The sequence below is a fragment of the Malania oleifera genome, chromosome 1 (genome assembly GCF_029873635.1).
Source record: "Malania oleifera isolate guangnan ecotype guangnan chromosome 1, ASM2987363v1, whole genome shotgun sequence".
NCBI lineage: Eukaryota > Viridiplantae > Streptophyta > Magnoliopsida > Santalales > Ximeniaceae > Malania > Malania oleifera.
Window position 1 is genome coordinate 9,314,064 of NC_080417.1, and position 26,519 is coordinate 9,340,582.

General features: G+C 36.1%; 1 protein-coding gene across 17 annotated transcripts in view; it reads left to right on the forward strand.

Moving 5' to 3' along the window:
* LOC131163418 (uncharacterized) overlaps positions 1-26,519 on the forward strand; it is a 76,313-nt gene that overhangs the window by 22,707 nt on the left and 27,087 nt on the right. For 3 of the 17 annotated variants that reach the window (XM_058120068.1, XM_058120070.1, XM_058120077.1), the window contains one exon: positions 12,758-12,912. The exons of the other annotated variants lie outside the window; for them this stretch is intronic. In XM_058120068.1, the coding sequence (XP_057976051.1) occupies positions 12,910-12,912 (3 nt within the window). In that variant the 5' untranslated portion in view covers positions 12,758-12,909. The remainder of the gene's footprint in view (positions 1-12,757; positions 12,913-26,519) is intronic. 17 annotated transcript variants of the gene reach the window in all.

Below are 26,519 nucleotides of genomic sequence, written 5' to 3' on the forward strand. Positions count from 1 at the left end.
TGAATAATAGCTTGATTATTACACGTCAACTCCATAGGTTGAGATTGTAGTAAACACATTTCTTCCAAGTTCCAACGTATTCTTTGTCCAAACCAATTCACATGTAGCATGTGCAATGGCTCTATATGACTTTGAACTCGATTGAGCCACAGTAGTTTGTTTTACTCTTCCAGGATACTAGGCTACCACCAACGAACACATAGTAACTAGTTGTGGATCTTGTGTCAGAAGGTGATAGAACTTGCATCCGTATAACCTTGAATATGAGTGTGACCTCGATACAAGAGGCCTATTCTAGATGCTCCTTTAAGGTATAGCAAGATACAAACATTAACATCCCATTTGCTTGTTAATGGAGAATCAAGGAATAGGCTCACAACGCTTGTTAGGAAAGATATCTGTTGTTGTATGATTATGGGGTAGTTTAACTTCCCAACAAGTCTTCGATGTCAGCTATCAAATCAAAGATTTGTAGGTGTATGAGCAGGTTTGGATCCTAATTTCCAGTCTTATCTAAAAGATCTTGAACATACTTCCTTTGTGATACGGTCCCATATGAGATTTGGATATTCTTGTTCCAAGAAGTATTTCAACAAACCAATATCTTTAGTCTCAAACTTTGTCTAGAGTAACCATTTCAAGCTCCAGGTATCATGATCATCATTACAGTAATCACGATGTCATATGCATACACAATTGGCAAAATCCCACATGCTAACAACAGTATGGTAATTGAATATAGATGGTAATATACCACACATTGCTGAAGGCTAAACTCGAGCACAACTGCAGTGGACCTATTAGACCATGCCCTGGGAGATTGCTTCAGACCATGTAAGGATTTTTGACTCTTGTGAGCAACAACCTACGTGGTTGCTCGATGTATACCTCCTCTTGAAAATCACCATAGTGGAGGAATTTTTTTCATCTAATTGTTGTAAAAGGCAAATGAATTGATCAACAAATTGGAAAAGAAAAATTTTAAAAAGGTGCAACATGAGGACTTCCTAGGAGGTTGCCCATCCTAGTATTGAAATAAATGTCTCGCTTTCTCTCTCGTTCTCTTTCTTCCCTTCTCTCGAAACAATCTGTGTACATTGCTATGAAGCCTACTTCTATAGGATATGTTGAATTGAACGTTATAGGATGAATTGTGCTTGGACAAGGTCAGGGGGGTGGTTTTGTTTTTGCTTGTGATCGAGAAAAATGTTGTTCGAAACAAGTGGGTTAGGTTTTTGTGAGAGGCTAGTTCGTTAATGGATTGTCGGTTTTAAGTCGAATGGAAAGGGGATTTTGATGTATGCGCAAGGGTATCACGCAGTATTGGCTGTCAATTACGTGGATGAAGGTGGGAAAATTTTTGGAGTAAAGGTTGGGATGTAAAGGTAAGAATTTTCTGTGTCTATTCCTTGCGGCTAAAATGGTGACTGGTGGCGAGACTTTGCTTGTGATTTTGTGAGTTGGCTAAGGAAATTCGGAAGGATTTTGGAGGTGCAACTAAAGATGGTTCTTTACATCCGAGATTATGGAGTTAGGTGGTGCTGGAAGGTAAAAAAAGAGAAGGCAAGGGTCACAAAAATCAAGATCTTTCTAGAAATCAGGGTATGGAGGTCGGAAGAGAAAAGTGGTGCTGTAGGTGTGAAGATGCACAATAGAAGGATTATGGGATATCAAAGATAGCTTCCCGTGGTAATCGATTGGAATTGACTGACTAGAATGCGTAGGAAGCTACGGTTCTAGCAGGAGCTGTGCTTCTCTTTGAGGCAGCTAGCGTTTCTTTTAGTGAGGAGATCGTGAAGAGGAGTGGGCTTGGTGGTTTTTTATTTTTATTTTTATTTTTATGTTGGACCTAACCCAAATAATTGAAAATGGAGGTATGCCTCTCTTGTCTAAACTTGGGCACTAACTTGAGTAGGCCCAATGTTTAGGGATGGCCTCGTCTTTTGGTCTCCACATTGAAGGAACAAGGTGATTCAGATACTTCCTTGCTAGACATTAATAATGAGCTGACCCAAACTACCATTCCTAGTATATAGGAGACAAATAATGGGAAGGAGGACTCTATCCCTTGTGATAACGGACTCCTTTCTTAAGCTCCAGCTGTCCAAGTTACAAATTGAACTAAACGAGCTTCAAAACAAGACCAGAATATTAGCAGGTTAGATTTGAAACAAGATTGCGGTGTTAAAGATGAGACAAGTGTTGAAGAGGGATTAAATGGTGGGATGGAAAGCATTAAAAATTAGAGTTGATGTTTTTTGTCTAAATTCTAACGAATATGAGAGAAACAAGGTTTATGCTTGTTCGAAGTTGGCTCGTATGTGTATGGAGATGAAGAAGGTGTTTGATGATAAGAGAGAAAAATCTAGTGATTTAGTGGCCAGGATATTTAGGAGAGATTCTAAAGGAGAATTTAGCTTAGTGGAAGGCTCTCTTGCAAATAAGGAGATTGGGGGTAGCAATGGGACAAGTAAGGAAACGGAGATTAAGAAATTGGGGGATTTTCTAGATTCAGTGATTAACCATATGTTTGACTGTAGCAGGGGGTTATTGTTGGATGAGATTCAAGAACAATATAGGTAAGTTTTTTATTCTTGTTACGAATTAGAGGATTTATCTATGTTCATCCTCCCCTGCTAGAAGGCTTGGAGGGATTGTTTGTTTTTTGAAAATGATGGGCTGTTTTAAAATTTACAGCATAGGGATGGAATTTTGCCTCCACCCGTGGAGGAGATTCCTAAGGAGTTTGAAGCTTATGATCTTTTGGATAAAATGGAGTTAAAGTTGACTGATTTTGGAGGAAATGAGGTGCGATGGATGGTGGCAAAATTTGAAAAATGAACAGCCAAAGGGAATTAGCGAACTTGAAGAGCTCGGTAAATTATGACGGAAGGGATTTGAAAAGGGGTTTCCTTGGTTAATGTGTGTAATTTTATTTTGTAATATTGTGTTTTTTTTTTTTTTTGGCTCCTCCCCCCCCCGGCTGCAACTCTTTTTTCTTTGTTGGTATTTTGTTGTTATTTGGTGGACTCCTTGTCCCCACATGTTGTACCCTCTCTTCTTTCTATCTAATATAGCTTATTTAATATTAAAAAAAAAGGTCAACAACAAGTGGTAGCAAGGCAATGAATGGACGAATCGAAGCAAGTTTGATGATTAGGGAAAATGTATCAGATAATACAAACCATACACTTGAGTATATCCTTTAGCAACAAAATGAGCCTTCAAATGAACCACAAAACCATGAGAATCGATCTTCTTGGTATAAACCAGTTTGCATTGTGCCATTATCCTATAATCATGTATCTCATTATCCATTGCAATCTTCCACCCAAAATTGGATCGAGATTCAAAGACAGATTTGGGAAGAGCAACAAAACACTATTACGAGGGCAACAAGAAATCTTAGCAAGCAAAATTACAGATTGAATATTGGGTACAATTGCATTTACCTTTTCAGACATTAATACGAAGATCAACATCTTAGGACATGGTATCATTGGGAAAGGAAGCTAAAGGTATAGCAGTAGAAGTTGGAGAAGGTCCTTTTCCTTTTAGTCACTGTGTGTATACATGTGCAAATTAGGATGATCCGTGTGACTAGAAGGACTCTAATGAGATGAAGATGCAGGAGGATGATTGGGCATAGATAATAAATTTGAAAAGGGAAGGGTCTCATCAAGGCTTGTCTTAAGAATTAGGGTATTATATAATATGGTATAGACTCGAAGAAGGCACAAACAAAGAAGCGACATAAAGTAGGGCTATAACATAGATATCCTTTTTGAGTACAAGAGTAACCAAGAAAAATACTTTTGATAGCATGAAGATCCAACTTATCCACCTTTGGAGTTAAGTGATGGACAGAGGACACATACCTTAATATATGAGGATTGAGGACTAGAGAGCATTAAGGAGCATTTGGGAAGAGAACATATTAGGGGTACTCTACCCCCAAAACTAAGAAAATGCTAGATGAATGGAAGAAAAACACTTTAATACCTATATACAAAAATAAAGGAGATATTCAAAATTGTAATAACTATCATGGAATTAAACTTATGAGTCATACGATGAAACTATGGGAAAGGGTAGTTGAACAAAGATTAAGGTTAGAAATGAAGGTCTCAGAAAATCAATTTTGTTTTATGCCTAGGAGATCTACCACAGAAACTATTTATCTTTTAAGAAGATTAATGGAAAAGTTTAGGGAAAAGAAGAGGGGACTTGCATATGATATTTATTGACCTTGAGAAAACATATGATAGGATACCTAGGGATGTTCTATGGTGGGTTTTATAAAAAAAGGGTGGATGTAGTTGGTATACCAATGTCATTAAGGATATGTACGATGGAGTAATAACTAGTGTAAGGACTATAGATGGAGAAACTAGAGAATTTCCAATCACCATAGGTGTACATCAAGGATCTGCTTTGAGTCCTTATCTTTTTGCTTTAGTGATGGATCAATTGACTAAGAGTATTCAAAAGAAGATTCCATGGTGTATATTGTTTGCAAATGATATTGTATTAATTGACGAAACTAGGGACGGAGTAGAGACTGAGTTAGAATTATGGAGAGAAGCTTTGGAATCTTGAGGCTTTAGGATAAGTAGAAATAAGATAGAATATATGAAATATAATTTTAGTAATGATAGGAGGAATATTGGAGACAGTTAAACTTGATGATGAAGAAATAAATAGCACTTGTAGATTTCGATACCTTGGATCTATTATGCAAGCTGAAGGAGAAATTGAAGATGATGTAATGCATAGAGTTAAAGCAGGTTGGGTAAAATGGAGAAGTGCTTAAAGTGTGCTCTGTGATCGTAGAATACCCTTAAAATTGAAAGGGAAGTTTTATAGGACAGCTATAAGACCAGCTATGCTATATGGATCGAAATGTTGGGCGATGAAGAAACATATTATCCAAAAAGTAAAAGTTGCAGAAATGAGAATGCTTAGATGGATGAGTGGTATAACATTGAAAGATAAATTAAGAAATGAACATATTCGTGGTAAGTTAGGTGTAGTTCTTGTAGAAGATAAGATAAGGGAGGGACGACTCAGATGATATGGACACTTGGAACGTAGGCCACATAGTGCACCTGTGAGGAAGAGTGACTTAATTTCCGTGGGGGGCAGTAGAAGGGGTAGGGGTATACCTAAAATAACTTGGGAGGAGATAGTGAATAAGAATTTAATATCCTTGAATCTATCAAAAGAAATGGTCCATGGTCGCATAAATTGGAGGAAAAGGATTCATATAGCCGACCCCACCTAGTGGGACTAAGGCTTGGTTATGTTGTTGTTGTTGTTGCCTCCAGAGTGGACGATTACATTTTTTTGATAAAAGAGCAAGTAGTGAACACAATATCAGTCTTAAGCATTTCATGGACATTCATTTGATATGGTAGGGTATGAGTTCGAGAGATATCTATCTTTCCTTTATGCAACTCTGTTCTATTGTGGAGTGTGGACACAAGATGATTTATGTATCATTTCCAAGCTTAGTGATATAGTTAGTTAGTTGGGTATTGAAGTACTTTTAACATTATCATTATAAAGTATCTGTACACGTTAATTAGTTGAGTATTTATCTCATACTGAAAGGCACAAAAATATGAAATAATTCCGAATGATCATTTATTAAAGAATACCAGGTCATCCTTGAGTAGTCATCTACAAAAGTGACAAAATATTGGAAACCTAAATTTGACACAAATCGAATGGGACCCTAAGCATCATAATGGACTAACGTAAAAGGTTAATTTCCTATTTATTGACTGGGGAAGCAAATGGAACATGATGATCATTCATTTATTCCCAATTGACGAGACTCACACGCAAGACCAGATATGGAACTCAAAGTAGGAACCAACTATTTTAACTCATGCAAAGAAGGGTGGCCGTGACGACAATGGATTTAAAGTGGTATAGGAGCAATAGCATAGGCAGATGACCACTCAAAGTAGTCAAGTTGACCAGCCTCATGTTCTCTGCCAATTGTCTCCCTCGTCTTTAAGTTTTGAATGATGCTAGAATGAGTAAAGAATGTTATAGATCAATTCATGGATAATTTAATCTTGCTAGCTAACATAAGAATAAATGGAAACTTAGGAATGTATGAAGTGGAAGAAAGAGAAACATAGGAATCAGGATGCAGTGTCCCTATTCTCTTAATAGTAGTAATATTGGGTGGTAACATGAGGTTAGCTTTTAGAAAAATAAATTGGTCATACCTATCATATGGTCATTAGGAGCTGAATCTATAACCCAAGGACTAGTGGGAGAAATACTAGCAAAAAACAATGATCAAGAGATGCAATGGGAATAGAATCTTGTTAGAATGCCTATTACTTTTGGAACTTTGAGTACTCTTCCTTTTAAACATGCATAGTTGAGTTGGGGAGAATGAAATATGTGATAGATGCTGGCGATGCCTGGGGTGTTTATTGTGAAGATCTCAACATTGATTAGTCGTATGATCTCCACATCCATAATGAATATACTTGCACGAGGGGCTTTACCACATCTATCCCTTTTTCCACGACCACTTGAACCACCTTGGGAACTTTTGCGACTACTTGGTTCAAAACCAAAATCATCATGCGTAACAAAAGTTGCATTCTTGGATCTAGACTTTGAAACATGAGAACTAAAGGTTGAGAAATGATTGCTAGAGGAAGAAAGAAGGATGTGAGAATAAACATTAGCAATGATAACAACTCTGTGCTACCAAAGATCTTGGGATTGCCTTGAACTTAGGTTTTATTCTCCAGGGACTCAAAGAACTATCATCTGCTTCCGTTACTTTTGCATATCATGGACATCAATGTTATGGGTTGGACGATGTTGAGTTCCTCATAGATGCATTTCATTTCTGGAAAGCAATTTGTGACACTCCTATTACCCTATTGTAACTTATACGTCTAGTATGTCCCCCCTAATTCCCGACATGCTATGGTGCCCCGAGGTGGGTAGCAACCGTATCTCAGAATGTTCGGATGATTCTTTGGAACCCCCTTAACTAAAACTAATATATGCTTCAATACTAAAGAATGGGGAAGTGTTCAAATTTTCTTAAGCATGTAAAATATATGTTGACAGTCTTGTACCACTATACACAATTCTTTCTATCCAACTTCTCAATTGTAATTTGTGGCAATGGAGAAGGAGACATGCTTTGGAATTTATGGACTCCATCCCAACACATAAAACTGGGAATTTGGGGCCACCTACAAACAAGATAAACAACCTAAAAGGATCACAAATGCAGTATTATAACATTGTTTCATGTCCTAACTGACTAAGCTACCATTGACAAATAGCCCTCAATAGTATCATTCTCAGATTGCCTCTCATGAAAACCAAGGTGGAATCTTTGGAAAAAAGATCCATCACCAAAAGCAATAATGTGGTTATAGTGGGATAATAATGTAGGACAAATTCAGGCCAAAAACATGGCCATATGAAGCCTCACGCACTAGTGCGTGGAGTTGGTGACACTAGCCTTCAACTGGCACATGAGGAGGCGTGAGGGTAGCTCCAACAATGGGGTTTTATTGACAAGCTGATTGATAGTTTTTGTGGTTGATTGTGGTGTTAGTTTTGCAAGATCTAAGAGGTTTTTCTGTTCTCGAACATTCAATGTCGCCCAAGAAGTTTACGGAAACTGATGTTCCTTTCGACAGTTGTTGGGTTATGTTCAAGCCTACAATGATGCTAGCAGTTGTTGGGTTTTAGTGCTCGGTTTGGCAGTGCCTGAGGTGCTTAGTGTTTAGGTCTCTAGAGTATGCTTTGATACTATGTTAAATTGTTGCATAAATTGGAAGGCGTAATAAGAGACATAGGTCTCCCCTTTGTTTGTAATATATGTCAAGTAAATCACAATGACCGTAATATCCTCGTTCTTAGTCACCAACCTGGGAGATAATGCTAAATAGCCTATCATACTATTATTTCTATTATTGCAATCATACTCAGCTTTCATTATAGAAAATTTCTATTGTTGCAATCATACTTATATTTCATCATGGAATTTTTTTTGGTTGGAGCTCTTGTATTCTTTCTTGTTTTACTAATTGGTGAATTGTTGGTTGAGGGTTTGTGTATAGAGTAATTGGTGTATTTGTTTGTGTGTAGTTTCTCGTCGTTGATTTGTTTGGCATTTATGGACTTTTTTTTGTGAAACAAGATCCTAGGATTGGGAATTCAGTGGTTGATGATTTGGTTGCTGATTTGCTAATTTTCTGCAACTGTAAGATTAATGTTGTATGTCGGTTGATTGTGTGATCTAGGACATATATTAGAATTTATATATATATATATATATATATATATATATATATATATAGATAAGAATTGAGAGAATTAGAAGAAGAAGCAGGAGAAGAAGAAGAAGAAGATAAGAAGAAAAGCAGCAACTGAATAGAAATATATTAGAATTTATATATATATAGATAAGAATTGAGAGGATTAGAAGAAGAAGAAGGAAAAGAAGAAGAAGATAAGAAGAAAAGCATTAGCTGAATAGAAGAAGAAGAAGAAGAAGAACTGTCACAAACATCCTCGGCAAACCATGTAGAGTGGGATTCAAAACAATAACTGTACAACTTACCCAACTAAACACATAATTACAAATCCATCATTCTCCCCCGGCTGAAAGGAACTCTGCTCCATAGAGTGGGACTACAAATATGACTCCACCAAGTTAGGAGCACTGTCACGAACATCCTCGCCATGTAGCATTTGACTCGGGTTGACCCCTCCAATAAACCAAGTAGCGATGAAAACTGCCATGAGGTGATGTCACAAAGTCGTCATCCAAAATAGGCTCCACTGTTTGCAATGGTTGAGAAATAGAGGGAGGCTGAGGAGCCGCTGAACTTGCATGGGCATCAAATGGCAAACCAAGAGGCTCAAAAGTGCCTCAGTAAGGCATCAAATCCTCTACATTAAAAATCGAAAAAGCCTTGAAGACGGTTCACATGCCACATGCATCGGCCACGCGCGTAGGGAAGTTGCCGGAGACGGAAACTGCGATCTTATTCAAAACAATAACTATACAAAAAACTTACATGTCCAACACTTATAACACTAATACAACTAACCCAACTAAACACATAATTACAAATCCATCATTCTCCCTCGACTGAAAGGAACTCTGCTCCATAGAGTTGGACTACAAATATGACTCCACCAAGTCAGGAGCACTGTCACGAACATCCTAGGCAAGCCATGTAGCATTTGACTCACATCGACCTCTCCACTGAACCAAGTAGCGATGAAAACCACCATGAGGAGACGCCACAAACTCGTTATCCAAAATAGACTCCACTGTTTCCTATGGTTGAGAAATAAAGGGAGGCTGAGGAGCTGCTAAACCTGCATGGGCATCAAATGTCAAACCAAGAGGCTCAAAAATGCCTCGGTAAGGCATCAAATCCTATACATTAAAAACTGAAAAGCCCTAAAGAAGGCTCATTTGCCACATGCGCCGGCCACGCGCGTGGGGAAGTTGCTAGATTTTCCCCGTTTTGCTTAGATTCGTGAGAAATTGCTTCCAGCTTCAAGAGTTTGAATTTTACTTGATATTTTGAAGCTTTCTGAGTGAATATTGAAGTATCTAGCTTGGTTTGCATCCCTAAGGTGAAATACCGCCTAATCTTGGGCTGTTGAGCAAATTTCAGAGTTTTGAAGGTCTGCCAGCATCCAAATTGAGGCCTAGTTGCTGTGTTTTGAGATTTTACTGCAACAAATTGGTTTTCCTCCTTGAAATTTTTCTGTTTATTTGAAGAAATTAATCTTGGATTGCTTAGTACATATTTTTGGAGGGTAAAATCAGTGTGCTATCATAGTTCTTGAAGCTTCTATGAGAAGTTGCCCTAAAATATTTGAAGTCTCAAAAGTACAAAGTGAGAGCAAGGAGATTTTGGTAACATTGTATGGACTTACACTACTTGGACTACATATAAATTGATTAAATGTTGCTTATCTATTTGGTACTTGTTCGAGTTTGCATCGGTCCATATTTAGTTTTTTACTCTTTGGCTAAAAAGAATTTTTTTTTTAAAAAAATTCTGCATGTGGTTCCTACATAGTTGGCAATTCTCAACAATTACTAGATCAACTGTGTAGTCTTTGACAACTTTCTTCTAGTGTCACCGACCATTACCTTAAATTTAGAGACCTCATTTATCGTTGTGCTCTTAGTAAGGAACCTAGAATGGTAATCTTGTTCAAGAAAGAGTTGAGGGATGAAATCAAAAGGTTTATGATTATGCAAATTCAAAAATATCTCACTACTCTATTTGAGACTTACCACATGGCTTTGTATTGTCCGGGGTCCTATATTACAAAAAACAAAACAAAAAAATAGAATTTTTTTTCATTTCATACAAAAATACAAAAAAAAAAAAAGGAAATACAGAAAAAGGAAAAGTACATTTTACATTGGAAAATAAAAAAAATACAATAAAAAGAAAAAATGGGGGTCAACATCTTCAAGCTTCCAATTTAGGCTTACAAGGAAAAATCAACAAAATAAACATGTGTGAAATATGTAAAAATCAAAATTAAAATTGATTGGCATGATTGGTCGAATTATTAATTTGTGTTAAGTTTGATTGATCAATTAAAAATTGATTGATCAGATCTGAGAGTCTAGGTATGAGGGGGGTTGAATTGGGATTTTAAAATTTTTTTGCTTGTTTTGTGTTACAAATTTCTTTTTAATTTCAGCAATATTTGCTTTTAGCAATTAATCAGCCTTTACAATTCTTATTCTATTGATAATAAATTTATATTCAATTCAAATTCAATTTTTAATATTGAAATCTAGCTGGTAAACTTCAAGAATCAAGTTAAGATGGTTTAGAAACAAACTTCAGCTTTTAAACTTGAGCTCAAAATTTATTTTTTTACTTCAATCAATGAAATACAATTTTCAGAGATTTGATTTTGTAAAACTTTTAGTTCAAATTATCTTTCAGTTGTTTATTTTCAAAAATCAGTTTTTATTGAAAATATCAAGCCAAATAATTTATAGTATGCTGATTTTAAATATTGATAAAAAACAAGATTCCAACAATCCCCAAAATTCAGCAAGATATAAAGATCATACACGCATATAATAGTTTTGCAAAAAATTAAAGAGAGTAAGGAGAAGAGCTAAGAACCAGATTTTTTACAAGGTTTGGCCTGCAGCCTACGTCCTTGCCCCAAGCGACCGCTGTGAGGATTCCAACTTTCTTACTTAGGCAAAGTTACAACCTCTCTCTTTCTCAGTTGGAGATCCCTCTTTAACAAGAATACCCCTTTTTGCTAGGCAACAATCCAACAACCCTGAATCGTCAAAAACAACAATACAAAGAAGCAAACTTTGTGCTGTACAATAGACACTCTCAGTTAGAGCAGATTTGTACAAGTTAAAGATCAAAATACTTCAGCAAAATAACAATATAAAGAATGAAGCTCAAGAAGATATCACCAGGGTTCTATCTTAGATTTGAAAATCTCAATGAAAGAGCAAGAACTGTGAGCTTTTAATCAGCAAGAACTCAGCAAGAACTTTCAGCAAAAGTATTCAGCAAGATAGCTTAGAATGTATGAGAATTTGATTGATTGGCTTGTTGGTATATTTAATCCTTAGGTTTAACATGTATTTATAGATAGAAAAAGCAAATTTTCGTATTCCCCAAGTTACTTGCAGTGTTTCCCAAATTTTCTCAAAATTTGGGGACCAAGTAATCATATTTGGAAACTTTCCCTCACTATTTTAAATTTAAAAATACGAAGGTCAGTCAACTGAGATATCGGGGTCAATCGTCTGTGCCTTTTAATTCAGCGTTTTATTCAAACACAGAATGGGATCAGTCGCCTGTCTCTATTCTGTCAGTTCAGATTTTAACAACGTAAAAATGTCATTCACCTGATGGTGTTTCATTAGTCGCTTGATTTTGTTCTGTGTATTAATTTTATTTAGCATAAATATGTCAGTCAACTGATCGAATCAGGTCAGTCGCTTAATTTTACAACTTTCCAAAAACTTTGATTTTCAACACTTTAATCTTGAAAAACATAAATGATACTTTAAAATGTTTTCTGGAGTTTTCAAAAACAGGTCTCTATAGTCAATAATGATTCCTAAGAGCTTCAAAACATTTATATTGAAATTTGCGAAGTACTTACATAAAACTTCTTAATGACTAACTTTTTTAATCACTAAGTCTTCTTGCATTGCTTTCATTCTTCATGTTTATCTTAACTTCAGGCTTCAATAGTCTTTAGCTTCACCATGTCTTTTATCTTTGAGTTCTAGCTTTCAAAAGACTTGTCAGGCACTTGATCTTGATCTAAAACACTTGAATCATTTGATCTTGATCTAAAACACTTGAATCACTTGATCTTGATCTAACAAACTTGAGTCTTGAATCTTCACTTAACCAAATATGTTAAGTTCCTTTGATTTGTTATCATCAAAACAAGATTTTAAACCTTGTGAGGCCAACAAAATCAAATTTAAAGTTGATTGAATCTCCATGCCTATAAATAGAGGCTTTTGAAGAGAGTAAAAGGGACAACACAAGAAAAGAGAAGGAGGAAAAAAAAAGAGAGCTTCGTGCTAAGAAAGAGTGAGGGAGATTTTTTTTTTTGTTGTTGTTGAAAATCTAGGATTGGAGGTGCCTGTGCATGTCAAATTGATCTAGATGATCGGATGGTAATTTCTCGTTCGATTGAACTCAAATTTTTACAGGTTTTCATGACTCATTCTTCTTCATTGTGGATGGTCGGATTGTCATTTGGGGCTATGCAACGTCCGTTTCATGACTTGGACAACAAGCCCATTGCAGCAGCAGCTTCAAGATTGGAGGTGCCTGCGCATGTCAGCTTGATCTAGACGATCGGATGGTAATTTCTCGTCCGATTGAACTGAAATTAGAACAGGTTCATGACTTATCATTCTTTATTATGGAGAATCGGATTATCATTTGGACCTTTGCAACGTTGGTTTCATGGCTTGGACAGCAACCCCATTACAACTGCATCTTTAGGATTGGAGGTGCTTATGCAGTCAATTTGATCTAGACGATCGGATGATGATTTCTAGTCTGATTGAGTTGAAATTTTGACATGCTATGTAGGACTCATCCTTGTTAATTCTAGACGGTTGGATTTTCTTTTGGAGTTTTCAACGTCAGTTTTGTCCCTTAGACAACAGTTCCATTGCAGCAGCAACTTCATGTATTGGAATCCACAAAGAAGCCTACAGTTTTATGGTCAAATTGAAGAAAACCCAACTGATAAGTACACCATTTCTCTTTGGTTTTTTTTTTTTTTTTCTATTGTGTTTGATGAGATTTTCTTTATTTAATTTTTAATTTATTTTTTTAATTGGAGAAAAATAATGAAAAATCATAAGAAAAATAAAAAAAAATTTAGGTAGAATTTGGAAAAAAGTATATTTTTTTTAAGTCAGGAAAAATATTTGAGTTATTTTGACTCTGAGTTTTAAAAAAAATGAAAATAAAGTACCAAAAAAATGAGAAAAATTCTTAAAAAAAAATCCCAGAAATTTTAGAAAAATGTGGGAAAATTTCATAAAATTTTTACAAAAAGATTTTGAAAAATCTAAGAATGTTAAAGAGGTATTTCAAACCTCACCTGTATTAGTTCTGAGGGAGGTTTATCTTACAGGATTCCCTCATTTGGAGGTCTTATTAGACATTCCTAATCGCACAGTAATTTTTATTTTCTTTTTAAATCTTCCTTATTTATTTACCAAAATCAGGATCGGGAGTTCGATTATACGAGGGAAAGGTATCATCACCTTCTACACACCTGTTCTACGAATGGTACCTAATTAGTCATGAATTATCCCTAAATTGAAGATAATGATCTTTAATTAATCCCTTTGAAATAAAGAAATAAATAAGCAAACAAATAAATAAAAAAAGGAATAAATAAATAAGGGAGATTTAATAAGAAAATAAAAATCACTGTGCGATTAGGAATGTCTAATAAGACCTCCAAATAAGGGGTTCTTGTTAGTTAAACCCTCCTTAGAGCTAATATAGGTGAGGTGTGAAATACCTCTTTACCCTTTTTGAAATCATTATGACGCACTCACTCAAAAACAAGTAAAATTATCAAAAGGTATTTTTAAAAACGTTCCCAGATTTTTCAAAATCTCTTTGTAAATTTTTTTTGAAAATTTCCCACATTTTTCTAAAATATCTGGGATTTTTTAGAAAATATTTTTTTCTCATTCTTTTGGTATTTTATTTTCCATTTTTTTTTTAAATTTCAAGTCAAAATAACTCAAATATTTTTTTGACTTAAATATTTTTTTCTAAATTCTTGCTGATTTTTTTAATGATTTTTCATTATTTTTCTCCAAATTAAAAAAACAAAAATTAAAAATTAAATAAAAAAAATCTCATCAAACACAATAGAAAAAAAAAAAAAAAAAATGAAAGAGAAATGGTTTACTTATCAGTTGGGTTTTCTTCAATTTGACCATAGAACTGTATAGGCTTCTTTGTGGATTCCAATACTTGAAGCTGCTGCTGCAATGGAGCTGCTGCTACAATGGAGCTGCTGTTTAAGGCATGAAATTGATGTTGCAAAGCTCCAAATGACAATCCATTTGTCCACAATGAAAAAGAATGAGTCATGAACAACCTCTAAGAATTTCAGTTCAATCGGCTGAGAAGTTATCATCCGATCGTCTAGATCAAGTTGAAATGCGTAGGCACCTCCAATCCTAAATTTTCAGCAAAAAAACAAATTTTTTTCTCCCTCACTCTTTCTTAGCACAAAGCTCTCTTTTTTTTCTCCTCCTTTCTTCTTGTGTTGTCCCTTTCACTCTCTTCAATAGCCTCTATTTATAGGCCTGGAGATTCAATCAACTTTCAATTTGATTTGATCAATCAATTTCTAATTGATTAATCCAACTTAATGCAAATTGATAATTTGACCAATCATGCCAATCAATTTTATTTTTGATTTTTACACATTTTACGCATGTTTATTTTGTTGATTTTTCCTTGTAGGTTTAATTGGAAGCTTGAAGATGTTGACCCACATTTTTTCTTTTTTATTGAATTTTTTTTTATTTTCCATTGTAAAATGTATTTTTTCCTTTCTTTGTATTTTGATTTTGTATTTTTTATGAAATAAAAAAAAATTCTATTTTTTTGTTTTGTTTTTTGTTATCTAGGACTTTGGACAATTTGGGGTGTCTACAACTGTCCCTCTTTATAGGTTTGCTACTGAAGATGACAAAAGGCATGTCTTTTGTCGTCTTTTAGTAACAAATCTATAAAGGCAAGGACACAAGTTTTGGAATGGGTTTTATATAACAAAAAAAAACACCCCTACAAAAGAAAGTATATGAATTTACAAAGATGTATGGAAACCCAGGCCAACTCACAAACTTACAGAGTAAGATGTAAAATGTCCTAGTTGATGGAAAAGATTACTACAATGGGTTTGGAAATCATGCCATGCAACTCGTGAGTAACTTTCAATTGAAAACGACTGCTTAGATTTAGGGAACTAATGCCACATACCTTTAAAACAATCAAAACAACTTGGATGATACCTCTCAGATTCGGGACCTATAAACGCCAAAACCCTCTGAGATGATCAAAACAACTTGGAGTGTTAGTGGTTAGTACAACTTTGATGGGACCAAAAATGGTCAACTTGGATAGGACCTCTCAGATTCGGGATCTATAAATGCCAAAACCCTCTAAGATGGTCAGAGTAACTTGGAGTGTTAGTGGTTAGTACAACTTGGATGGGACAAAAAATGGTCAACTTGGATGAGACCTCTCAGATTCAAGAACTATAAACACCAAAACCTTTAAGATGGTCAAAGCAACTTTGGAGTGTTAATGCTTAATACAACTTTGAAGATGACTACTCGGATTTGGGAACTCTAATCGCCGAAAACCTCCAAGAATGCCAGAGCATTTTGAATGGTCAGTGGTCAGTACAACTTGAAGATGACTGCTCGGATTTGAGAACTCTAATCTCCACAAACCTCCGAGATAGCCAGAGCATTTTGAATGTTAGTAGTCAATACAACTTGAAGACGCCTACTCGGATTTTGGGAATTGTAATCGCCACAAACCTCCGAGATAGCCAAAGCATTTTGAATGTTAGTAGTCAGGACAACTTGAAGATGACTACTCGGATTTTGGGAACTCTAATCACTGCAAACCTCCGAGATAGCCAGAGCATTTTGAATGTTAGTAGTGAGTACAACTTGAAGATGACTATTCGGATTTCGGGAACTCTAATTGCCGCAAACCTCCGAGATAGCCAGAGCATTTTGAATGGGACCATTCAAACTTTGGGAACCGTAATCGCCGCAAACATCTGAAATGGTCAAAACAACTTGAAGATGACTACTCAGATTTGGGAACTCTAATCGCTGCAAACCTCCGAGATAGCTAGAGCATTTTGGATGGGACCATTCAAACTTTGGGAACTGTAATTGCCGAAAAAATATGAAATGGTCAGAACAACTTGAAGATGACTACTCGGATTTGGAAACTCTAATGCAAACCTCCGAGATAGCCAAAACATTTTGGATGGAATCATTCAGACTTTGGGAACTGTAATCGCCGCAAACATCTGAAATGGTCAAAACAACTTGAAGATGACTATTCGGATTTGGGAACTCTAATTGCCGCAAACCTCTGAGATAGCCAAAGTATTTTGGATGGGACCATTCAGACTTTGGGAACTATAATTGCCGCAAACGTCTGAAATGGTCAAAACAACTTGAAGATGACTACTCAGATTTGGGAACTGTAATCGCCGCAAACATCTGAAATGGTCAAAACAACTAGAAGATAACTACTCGGATTTGGAAACTCTAATCGCCGCAAACCTTTGAAATAGCCAAACCATTTGGGATGGGACCATTTAGACTTGGAGAACTGTAATTACCGCAAACATATGAAATGGTCAAAACAATTTGAAGATGACTACTTGGATTTGGGAACCCTAATTGCCGCAAACCTCCAAGATAGCCAGAGCTTTTTGTATGGGACCATTCAAACTTTGGGAATTGTAATTGCTGCAAACATTTGAAATAGTCAAAACAACTTGAAGATGACTCACCTGAACTTGGGGACTAATGCCCCAAATATTTGACGTGGACAAAATAACTTGGAAGTAACTACCTAGATTTGGGGTGCCTTATTCCCTAGGTAGAACGCAATTTTTTTCAATTCACGAAAGACAAATGATTTGAATGGATGAGAGTCGAAAATTTATATGATATGAACATAATGATGCATGCTATGAGGACCCCTCCTAACTCTAATCATGCCATGATTTTTTTACAAAATGTAGGTGAATGACTTCCTATCATACTTGATGCAATGCATGAAATGCATGAAGATGCATGAACTTTCTCCCCCAATACGTTTTTTAATCAACAAAGTGACAAACTAAGATCTGCAATCGATCTTTGCCATATTCCCAAATTCTAATCTGATGTGAATGCCCCTTGTATTTTGTTTCCCTGAAACTTAGCATGATATTTGCCCCAGGTTACTTGTGATTGGTTTTGTTCACCTTGAGTTTTGAAATGTTTCACAGAATTTTCTCAACAAGGACTTTCTAGAGATTGTATTCTTAATGTTTTAAAATCAATTTGAAATTTAAATGAATAAATATGCAATCAAATAACACATTCTCATTAAGGATATGAATGGAATGCTCAAACTTGTTTGCTCTTACTTGATTTTCTTTGCTTGTTTAATAGGAAACAACTTTACCAGTACTTCGACGCTGGTGTAACTTTGTTGCTTACTTAGAGAATCACATCAATGGGCAAGCACAACTGCTTTATCCTTCTTTTTTCTTTTAATCAGCCTCCTTTGGAACTTTCTATCTTGAATTATAATTAGTGACTCATTAGGTATTCTGATCAATATTCCAATCTTAGGGTGAACTTTAAGACACGGGATGAAATGCAGGCTAAGGATTTAGGTTTCAGCAAGAATAGGGAAACTAAGGCTCAAAAACCCCTCTCCATCAATGACATTTATGCTCCAAGTGGTGACAAAGGTTGACCAAACTTGTTTTTTGAACAAGCAGCCTACTAGAATTAGGTTATAACGTAGTTCAAACTCTTAATGAGCTTGAAAATTCATTTGAAGTATGTGGTACATACCAATCTGGTCAATACTTTCATTTGGACCGTAATGTAAGTTGAGGGTATTGGCTAAAGAAGAAAAAATTTAAAAAGACTCAAAGTCATGAATTTTACTAGGGTAATCAATAGTCAAGGATCACCCATGAAGGATTGCCCCTGATTTTTCTTTGTTTTTCTTTCTTCATTATTTTTTACTACATCTTTTTGCTTTTCCTTTGTGAAGGAATCTTAGCTCCCTTTTTATTTGGGATCCATTTGTGATTAATCTTTTTGAGACTGTCCCAATGTAGGGTGTGATCCTTTGACGGGTTATTCAAGAAATAGATTTTTCAGGCTCAAAATGGGTAGCAATGGATTTCTTCTTTGACTTTCTTTTGCATAGTAGAAAAATGACCTTCCATCCTTTTCGCAGTAGTCATTACCTCAAATGAATTGCCAAATGCTAAGGAACCCAAACCTAGGTTTAATTTTGGTAAAATGACTTTAAGAAAAAGTTGGTTTAAAATTTAGGCTCAAATGGGTTGCCAAATGGGAAAACAATACATTACTTGGTTTTTTGGGTACACTAGTCAGCTAACGATGGCCATCCATCATTTGATCAGAATATAATCATTATACCCATGCGACACCAACCATATTTTAAAATAGAAAGGAGAAACCTTTTTTTTCATTAATATCCTCAAGAGTACATCAAGAAAAATACTCTTTGATAGGGTGTGGTAGATCATTTCCTACCCATATCAACTAGTAGGAATATTTCTCCTGACAAAACCCCTCATAATTTGAAATCCATTTCCCACAGGGACTTTTATGGATTGTCAAAATCATCCTCTGGAGTAATTCATCCTTTTAAAACTATTGAGAATGCATTGTTCAAGTAGGGTTCATACTATGTACCAGTCTGGAGGTTTTTTTCATCTTTATTTCTATTTTTCTTTCTTTTTTTTTTTCATTTTTTTTACTTTCATTTTTTTTTTTGCTTTGTTTCGTTTTTGTTTTGTTTAGTTTTTTCATTACCCTATTGAATGGATTCTCAAAACCAATTATCAGTTCCATGTCTTTTGTACTGGCAAAGCCATTCCTTGTATCAATCATAGGGGTGTACAAAAATTACTGAAAAACCGAAAACCGGACTGAAACTGAACAGAAACCATAAACGGTTCTGTTTTTCGATTTTCGGTTTCAGTTGCGGTTTCCAAAAATAAAAAAGTTTGGTTTCGGTTTTGGTGTTATGTTGAAATCGAACCCAAAAAAACCGAAAAACTGATTTATATAAGATATATATGATATGGCTAGTAAAAATATAGCATGCAATATAACCATATAGCTACTATAGAAAATAAAAATGCTCAATAAATTTTTAAGAACTTTATGAAAAATAAAGGTTATTTTTGTTAAAAGTGGCTAACAAATTTTATTTTGTTAAAATTATGAGTCCCTATAAAAAAATTAAAATGCTCAATAAATTATCAACAACTTTATGAAAAATAAAGGTTATTTTTTTTGTAAAAAAAAATGGTTATAAACTGAAAAACCACAACCGAACCGCCACATTTTCGGTTTTCAATTAAAGCATAATTTCGGTTCGGAAATCCCAAAACCAAAAATTTCGGTTCGGTTTTCTGTTCTGGCCAAAACCGAACTGCACCGAACCGTGTATAGTCCTAATCAATCACTGCATGAAATACAAGCAAAACTAGACAAAATTTGACAAAAGGTGATAGTCAAAGGAGGATGTGATGAGATGAGACTGAACTGCATTTTATTTCATTATATTCAAACCAAATTGAAATAGAAAGAATTTATGGGAGTTGCCCTTTTATTGACAAGAATGAAGGTTTCGCTGATTCTATCACCATTGGGTACTCAAGCACATGTCCAATTTTCCACCATCACTTCTGCGTCATGTTGATTCACCTCTGAAGTTGACGACTAGCCAATCCTCCAACCTAGCATAGAACTCTATTAGATGAGCATCCTTTTCTTTCTGACATTTCCTCCTCCATAAGGATGATCTTGTTCTCCTTGCACCTCTTTATCTTTGTTTCTGTTCATTTCTTCCTTCACGACTCCCTGCCTAGTACTGGAATTGCTCATTCTTCCTATCTTAAATGCCCCTTCAATTTGCTCTCCGGTGATTACCAATCTGCAAAATTTTGGGGAGTGCTTCTGATAATATGACGAAAATATAGATCTTTGAGGATGTTGACAAATAAAGAAATTACTTCCCTATCCTCCATCGGAGAATGGACCTGTGCTACCATTTCTCTCCATTGGTAAGCATGTTCTTAAAATGATTCATTCATCTTTTTCTCCATATTCTGCAAAGTCAACTTGTCTGGAGCTATATCTATCACATGCCTATACTGGGTAACAAAAGTATGGGCTAAATCCTTCCAGGTGCGAATCTTTGTCCTGTCCAGCTGAATGTACCATCTCATAGTTGCCCCAGTCAGACTATCTTGGAAACAATGGATAAGCAACTTATCATTATCAGAATGCACAACCATCCTATGACAATACATCCTCAAATGAGTTAATGGACATTTGAACCCACTAAACTTCTCGAAATCCTGGACCTTAAACTTTGGGGGTAAAACCACATTAGGCACCAAGCATAGATCAAATGCATTAACTAATCCAAACATATTTGTTCCCTCCATTGCCCTCAGGCATTCCTCCAGCACTTCGTATTTACGGTTGAACTCCAAGCTTGGAGTTTGCTCCTTGGCTGTTACCTTAGTTGCTATTTTCTCACCAACATTTGGAATCAAAATTGGTGGTGTCCCCATTGACGGGAATCTTGACACTGGTACCGTTGGGATGAATGGTGGTGCGCTTGGGCTAGGACCGATTGCTGCATTCATTGGTTGAGCTGGAGGGCGATTATCAACAGGTGTAAACCCCAGTGGAAACACGGTCTCCTCTTCCATTACAGGCTCTGAAACTTGCGCAACTTTCCCCTTGTTCATAGTGATGAGTATCTCCATTAACTTATTTACCTGACCTTTAATTTTCCAAACATCTTGACTGATCTCCTCATGACTTTGTTTAAGTCCCCACAGGCAGGTTTCCAAATGCCCACCCATGATTCTAACCTTTCACTTGGAGAGATTGTCTTGTCTTCTCAATGTTGGAACCTTGGATCTTAGTTCAACCACCCTGAAACACTTTTTTTTTTTTTTTTTGGAAGCAATTGGAACATGAGCAAGGACCTATTGACTATAACCATATATGCATGCCTATGCATGAAATGCATGAATGTGATGCAACCTAAACAACAACTTTGCCATAATTCTTAGAAAAACCTCATCACCTAATGAAAACTCCTAAATCAACCCAGTTCTTGATATACAATCCTCAACTTAAGAATCGGGCTGTCTTCCCCAACTTGTAGGCAATTTTATTTTCCTTTACTGTCTCCTAAGAATTGCCTTATCTACTGAACATTCCACTTCTGACAAATCTTTCTTCAGCTAAGAATTCTTTCATGCAGTCCTACCTTTCCCTACAACCATACCATTCCTATTAAGGTAAGACTTGGCAACAAATCTCATCTGAAGAGTGGGAACTTCTTAAAGGCACAACGGTTGGAGACTTGGGAGGATTAATGCACCAACTTGACCATATTGCCCCTCAATTCCTTCCTCAATCACCTAAATTCTTTTAGTTCAAATACCTTTCTAATGATTCTGTTGGACTCCAAAATACTATTGAACCTCTATTTCTTCCTCATCGAATACCACTACTTGGTTGTCTGTAAGGTTATTTGGGCTTTTCCAGAATTTTGACTAAGTAACATGTATGCCTAAAATGGATGCAACATGTAGGATACCACACAAAAAAACTTAGTTAGATCCAACATAGAAGACAGGATGAGTTTTCTATGCATTAGGTGGGTTTATCACTTACAAGTTTTCACCAAGGTCTATCCTAAGGGGGGAAACTAAAGTTTAAGATGTGTGGTTCAAGTTCTATTCCTTATCAATAATAGGTTCCCAGCATGCCTCCTATCCTTACCCAATGGGTTTGGACAAAGTTCAAACTGAGCGGAGTGGTTCATGCGCCCCCAAAAACCTTGTCTCATGAGAACTAATGGTATTATGCTCTTTTCTATTCCTAAAAGGTAAAGCCCGGGTAGAAGGCTCATGAAAATGTGTGTACTCACATAAATTTTAAAAGCCTATCCTTTTATCCCCCACATATCATTAGACCCTGCACATGTTCATACATCCACTCTAAATATACACAGCTAAACATATAAGAATTATACACAAGCAGAATATTCACAAGTATAGAACCATTCATCTTTACGGACAAAACATCATGGAGTAATCAAAAGACCATTAAATTCATATTCGGGATAATTCATAATTAATTGATGGCTTGACTCTTTGTCCCCAGCAGATTCGCAAAGCTATCGCAATGTCCCGGAGAAGGGTCTAGAATGGCGAGGGAGAATAGATATTAAAATTTGAAATTGAGTCACCACTAACTTGATATTTACCCTGGTGTGGTTAGAAAACCTATTTTCTACTCATTAATTAGTCTCTAGGCTATTCCTAGGCCAAGAAACTAGTAGTATCACTTTGCTTAACTAGAATCGGGATCGGGAGTTTGGTTATGCGAGGGGAAGGTATCAGCACCCCCTACACACTGACAAGGTTTGGGGCATTGAGATCAAGTTGTTACCAAGGGTGAAGCCTCCTATTAAAGGGCCATACAGTATGGCGCTTCTAGGGTTAGCAAAGTTGGGGAAGCAACTTGTTGAATTGTTGGAAGTGGGCTACACACGTCCTTCCAAAGCACCATTCATAGTACCAATGTTGTTTTAGAGGAAACATGATGGGAGCGTGTGTATGTTTGTGGACTTCTACATGCTTAACAAAATGATTATGAGCAACAAGTATCCCATTTTGCTAATTGATCAATTAATTCATGCCAAGAAGTTCACCAAACTTGACTTGCAATCATGCTACTATTAGGTAAGGATAGCAGATGGTGATGAACCAAAATGTACTTGTGTGACCCAGTACGTGGCGTAATGAATTCTTGGTGATGCCCTTTGAGTTAACAAATGTGCCAATGATTTTTAGCACGCTGATGAAGAAGTTGTTTCATGACTACATCGACAAGTTTGTCGTGGTGCACCTTAATGACATAGTTGTCTGCGGTTTCACTCTGGACGAGCAGGAAGAGCATCTACAGAAATGTTTGACAAGTTGAAGGTTGCCAACCTTTATGTGAAAAAAGAGAAGTTAGAGGAACATCAAATTCCTTGGTTATGTGGTTGAACAAGGTTGTATTTGGATGGATATATAGTCTGTGATAGCAATTCAAGATTGGAAGACCCCAACGCCAGTCAAGGAGTTGTGTTCCTTTTTTGTACATGCCAAATGCTATTGCAAGTTTGTGGATCGAAGTTCGTGATGAAGATAGATAACTTGACTATCACTCATTTCTTTACACAACCTAAATTATTCCCCTATGCAAGCCCATTGCAAGAATTCCTGGTGAAGTTTGATTCTCTTTCGAGCGCAATACAGGGCGAACAAATTAAATTGTAGATGTGGTGATAGGAAGACTGAGCTTGCAGCCTTACAGCTGGTAACACACTTGATGATAAATGGGCTTACCATGACAATGTGGGAGCACATTAAGGAGAACCTTGTCAAAGTTCCAGTTGCCCAAAACCTTAAGCTAGTGAAAGAAGGTAAATCTTGCCAGATGTAACTGACAGTACTCTTGGGATAAATCATACATACGTGTAATGTTACTAGAAAACAAAAGCTAGGCATAATCCCAAATCTTGTCACATTTATCTAGATGCATGCACATCGCTGAAATCTGGGTTCCATTGAACTCAACAAAAGGGAACAATCAAAGCATCTTCCTGAATTAGAAGAACCAGATTAGAACAAGTGGTCAAATTTTCCAAATCCTGCTTAAGAAACCCTTACATCCTTAGACCATTGAATAATTCTTTTCGTCCATCTTTTCAGTTGTTATTTGTGGCAGCGATGAAGGAAGCATGTTTTTGGAATCATAGACTTCATCCCAACACTCACAAGCCAGACCTCTGTCAAACAAGAGGAACAATCAAAATTAACTGGCACTATAACGAACAAGGTGAACCACCGAAACAACCATGGACGAGTTGGACCACCAACAAACATATATTACTCTGTCACTACCTCACAAATGAACTTATGAACATTGACAATGCTCCAAAAGACTCACAAATAGACTTTACTAGCACCAAAAAACAACTGATAAATTACCATGAGTGCATGATCGTAAAATTTTGGATCTTTGAGCAAAACACATGCCCAATAGCTTGATAATATGATCTAGGTAAGGAATCAAATCATGCTGGAGGAAAAAAATGAGAAAAAGATGGTTGGAAGCACTGTCACGCACTAGCACATGGAGTTAGGACTTTTAATAGTCAGCTGGCGCATGGGGGTGCATGGGTGATGTGATTTTGCAGGGTTATAGTTCAGAGGGTTTTGTTTCTGGTTATATGGTTGGTTTTGTGAAATATTGAAGGGTTGTAGTAGTTCTGAGAAGGGCAGCGACAGGAGAGTGGTTTTTGGTGGTGGCTGGTTCGGTTTGGTGATAGGGTTTAGGTTGGATCTTGCTCTAATACCATGTTGAGTTTTCTTGATTAAATGAATTGCCTAACACCAAGATAGGTCTCTCTCTCTATTTATAATGCATATCAAATACATTCTAATGACCATAATATCTTTACTAACTCTAACTAATTAACATAAACACTAACACACTAATAATACTAAAAGACTAAAATGACCATTGACACATCTTTTATATACTTGTTTCTCTATATCTTTTACTATACGTTCTCTTTTTGGTAAGTTAAAATTTACGCCACTTTTACTAAAAATTTCTACCATTCATGGTTTATACTGTTGCTTTAACAAATTTTGATACATGGGAGTTTCTTAACAACACCTTAATAACTTTCTTGTATAGTGGGCTAAATGCAAATACCTAATATTACCCCTTTCCCCTAGAATGTGGAATTGATCAATGTCCAATTCACATGTGCATAATAATTAAATTAATTATTAATTATATTAGGTTTGCATTCTCATAGGAGGTCAAGATTGGCAATGTGCAAAAAGATTGGACATAGAGACATTGGATATAGAGACAAGTGGTGGGGTCTCTACCAATCCTGGTCTTGAAATGTTTTAGTGAGTACTGGCTTTGAATTAGCATTCATTAATTGGGGTCTAGAGTCCCGACCCCTTAGCCTTTTCTTAAGTTGCTCAAGCATTTGCATGTCACTCGTGACAGATTTTCCTTTTATTCCCTCTTATCCTAACCAAGTGTCATGGCTGGATTTGCCAAAAAATCCATCTTTTTCCTGAGTTGACATGTGACATGTTAGTATATTATTGGAGGATGACATCTTGCACCATTTTGCCTCTTTTCTGTGAATACCCCTGATTATTATTGAAGGGTAATCTTTTTGATTCTTGAAAAATTATGTCCTCTCTGTATCTCTCTCCCATCCCCTTTCACTTTGGATTGCACTAGTTCAAGGAATACCTTGAGCCATTAGAATACTTTCACTTGCCACAATCCATGCTTGAGCTTCCTGGGAATTGCTTATTTCTCTACTTTAAGGCCCTCTCCAGTACACCCATTACGTGTGTGCAACAAAGCTTTCCTCCCCTCTCAAGAACCCTCTCCACACCCTTCAACTACAAGCTTAAAATTATAACATAATTTGCATTTAATGGGTATATTAGTAAATTAATCTTTCGTAAAGAACTACCTGTAAATCCCTATTATCTTTTAGCATCCTGTTAACTCCTCCATGTCTCCTTATTTCCTCATAACTCTCATGTTATCTCCATTATTCTCCCATTGTCTTTCTAAAAATAATAAATTTAAAGGTTGCATGTCTAATGTGAATTATTTGGTGTTTGTAAATGGTGAGCCTAAAACTTGGTTTAGGGATACGATGGGGATTTGTTGACCTAACTAGGCTTTTCAATCCTGTTTTGATGATAACAAAATGAAGGATGCTTTAACATATGATATTAAGTGATGTGTTTTAGGTAAAAGAACTCTCAAGGTTGATAGGTTGAAGCTCAATGTTAATCTAGTGAATGCTTCTCAGAATGTTGAAGGCAATGAATGACAAATGAAGAAGTTTAAAGGCAAGCAAACCCAGAGTCAAAAGTGAATCTCAAAAGGTTGAAGGAGGTTGAAGAATTTAAGAAGACCATAATTAGAAGAACTGTTGTAAATACTTCAAAGCCAAATGCTAGTTAGATATGTGAAGTTCTCATAAGTCAAAAGA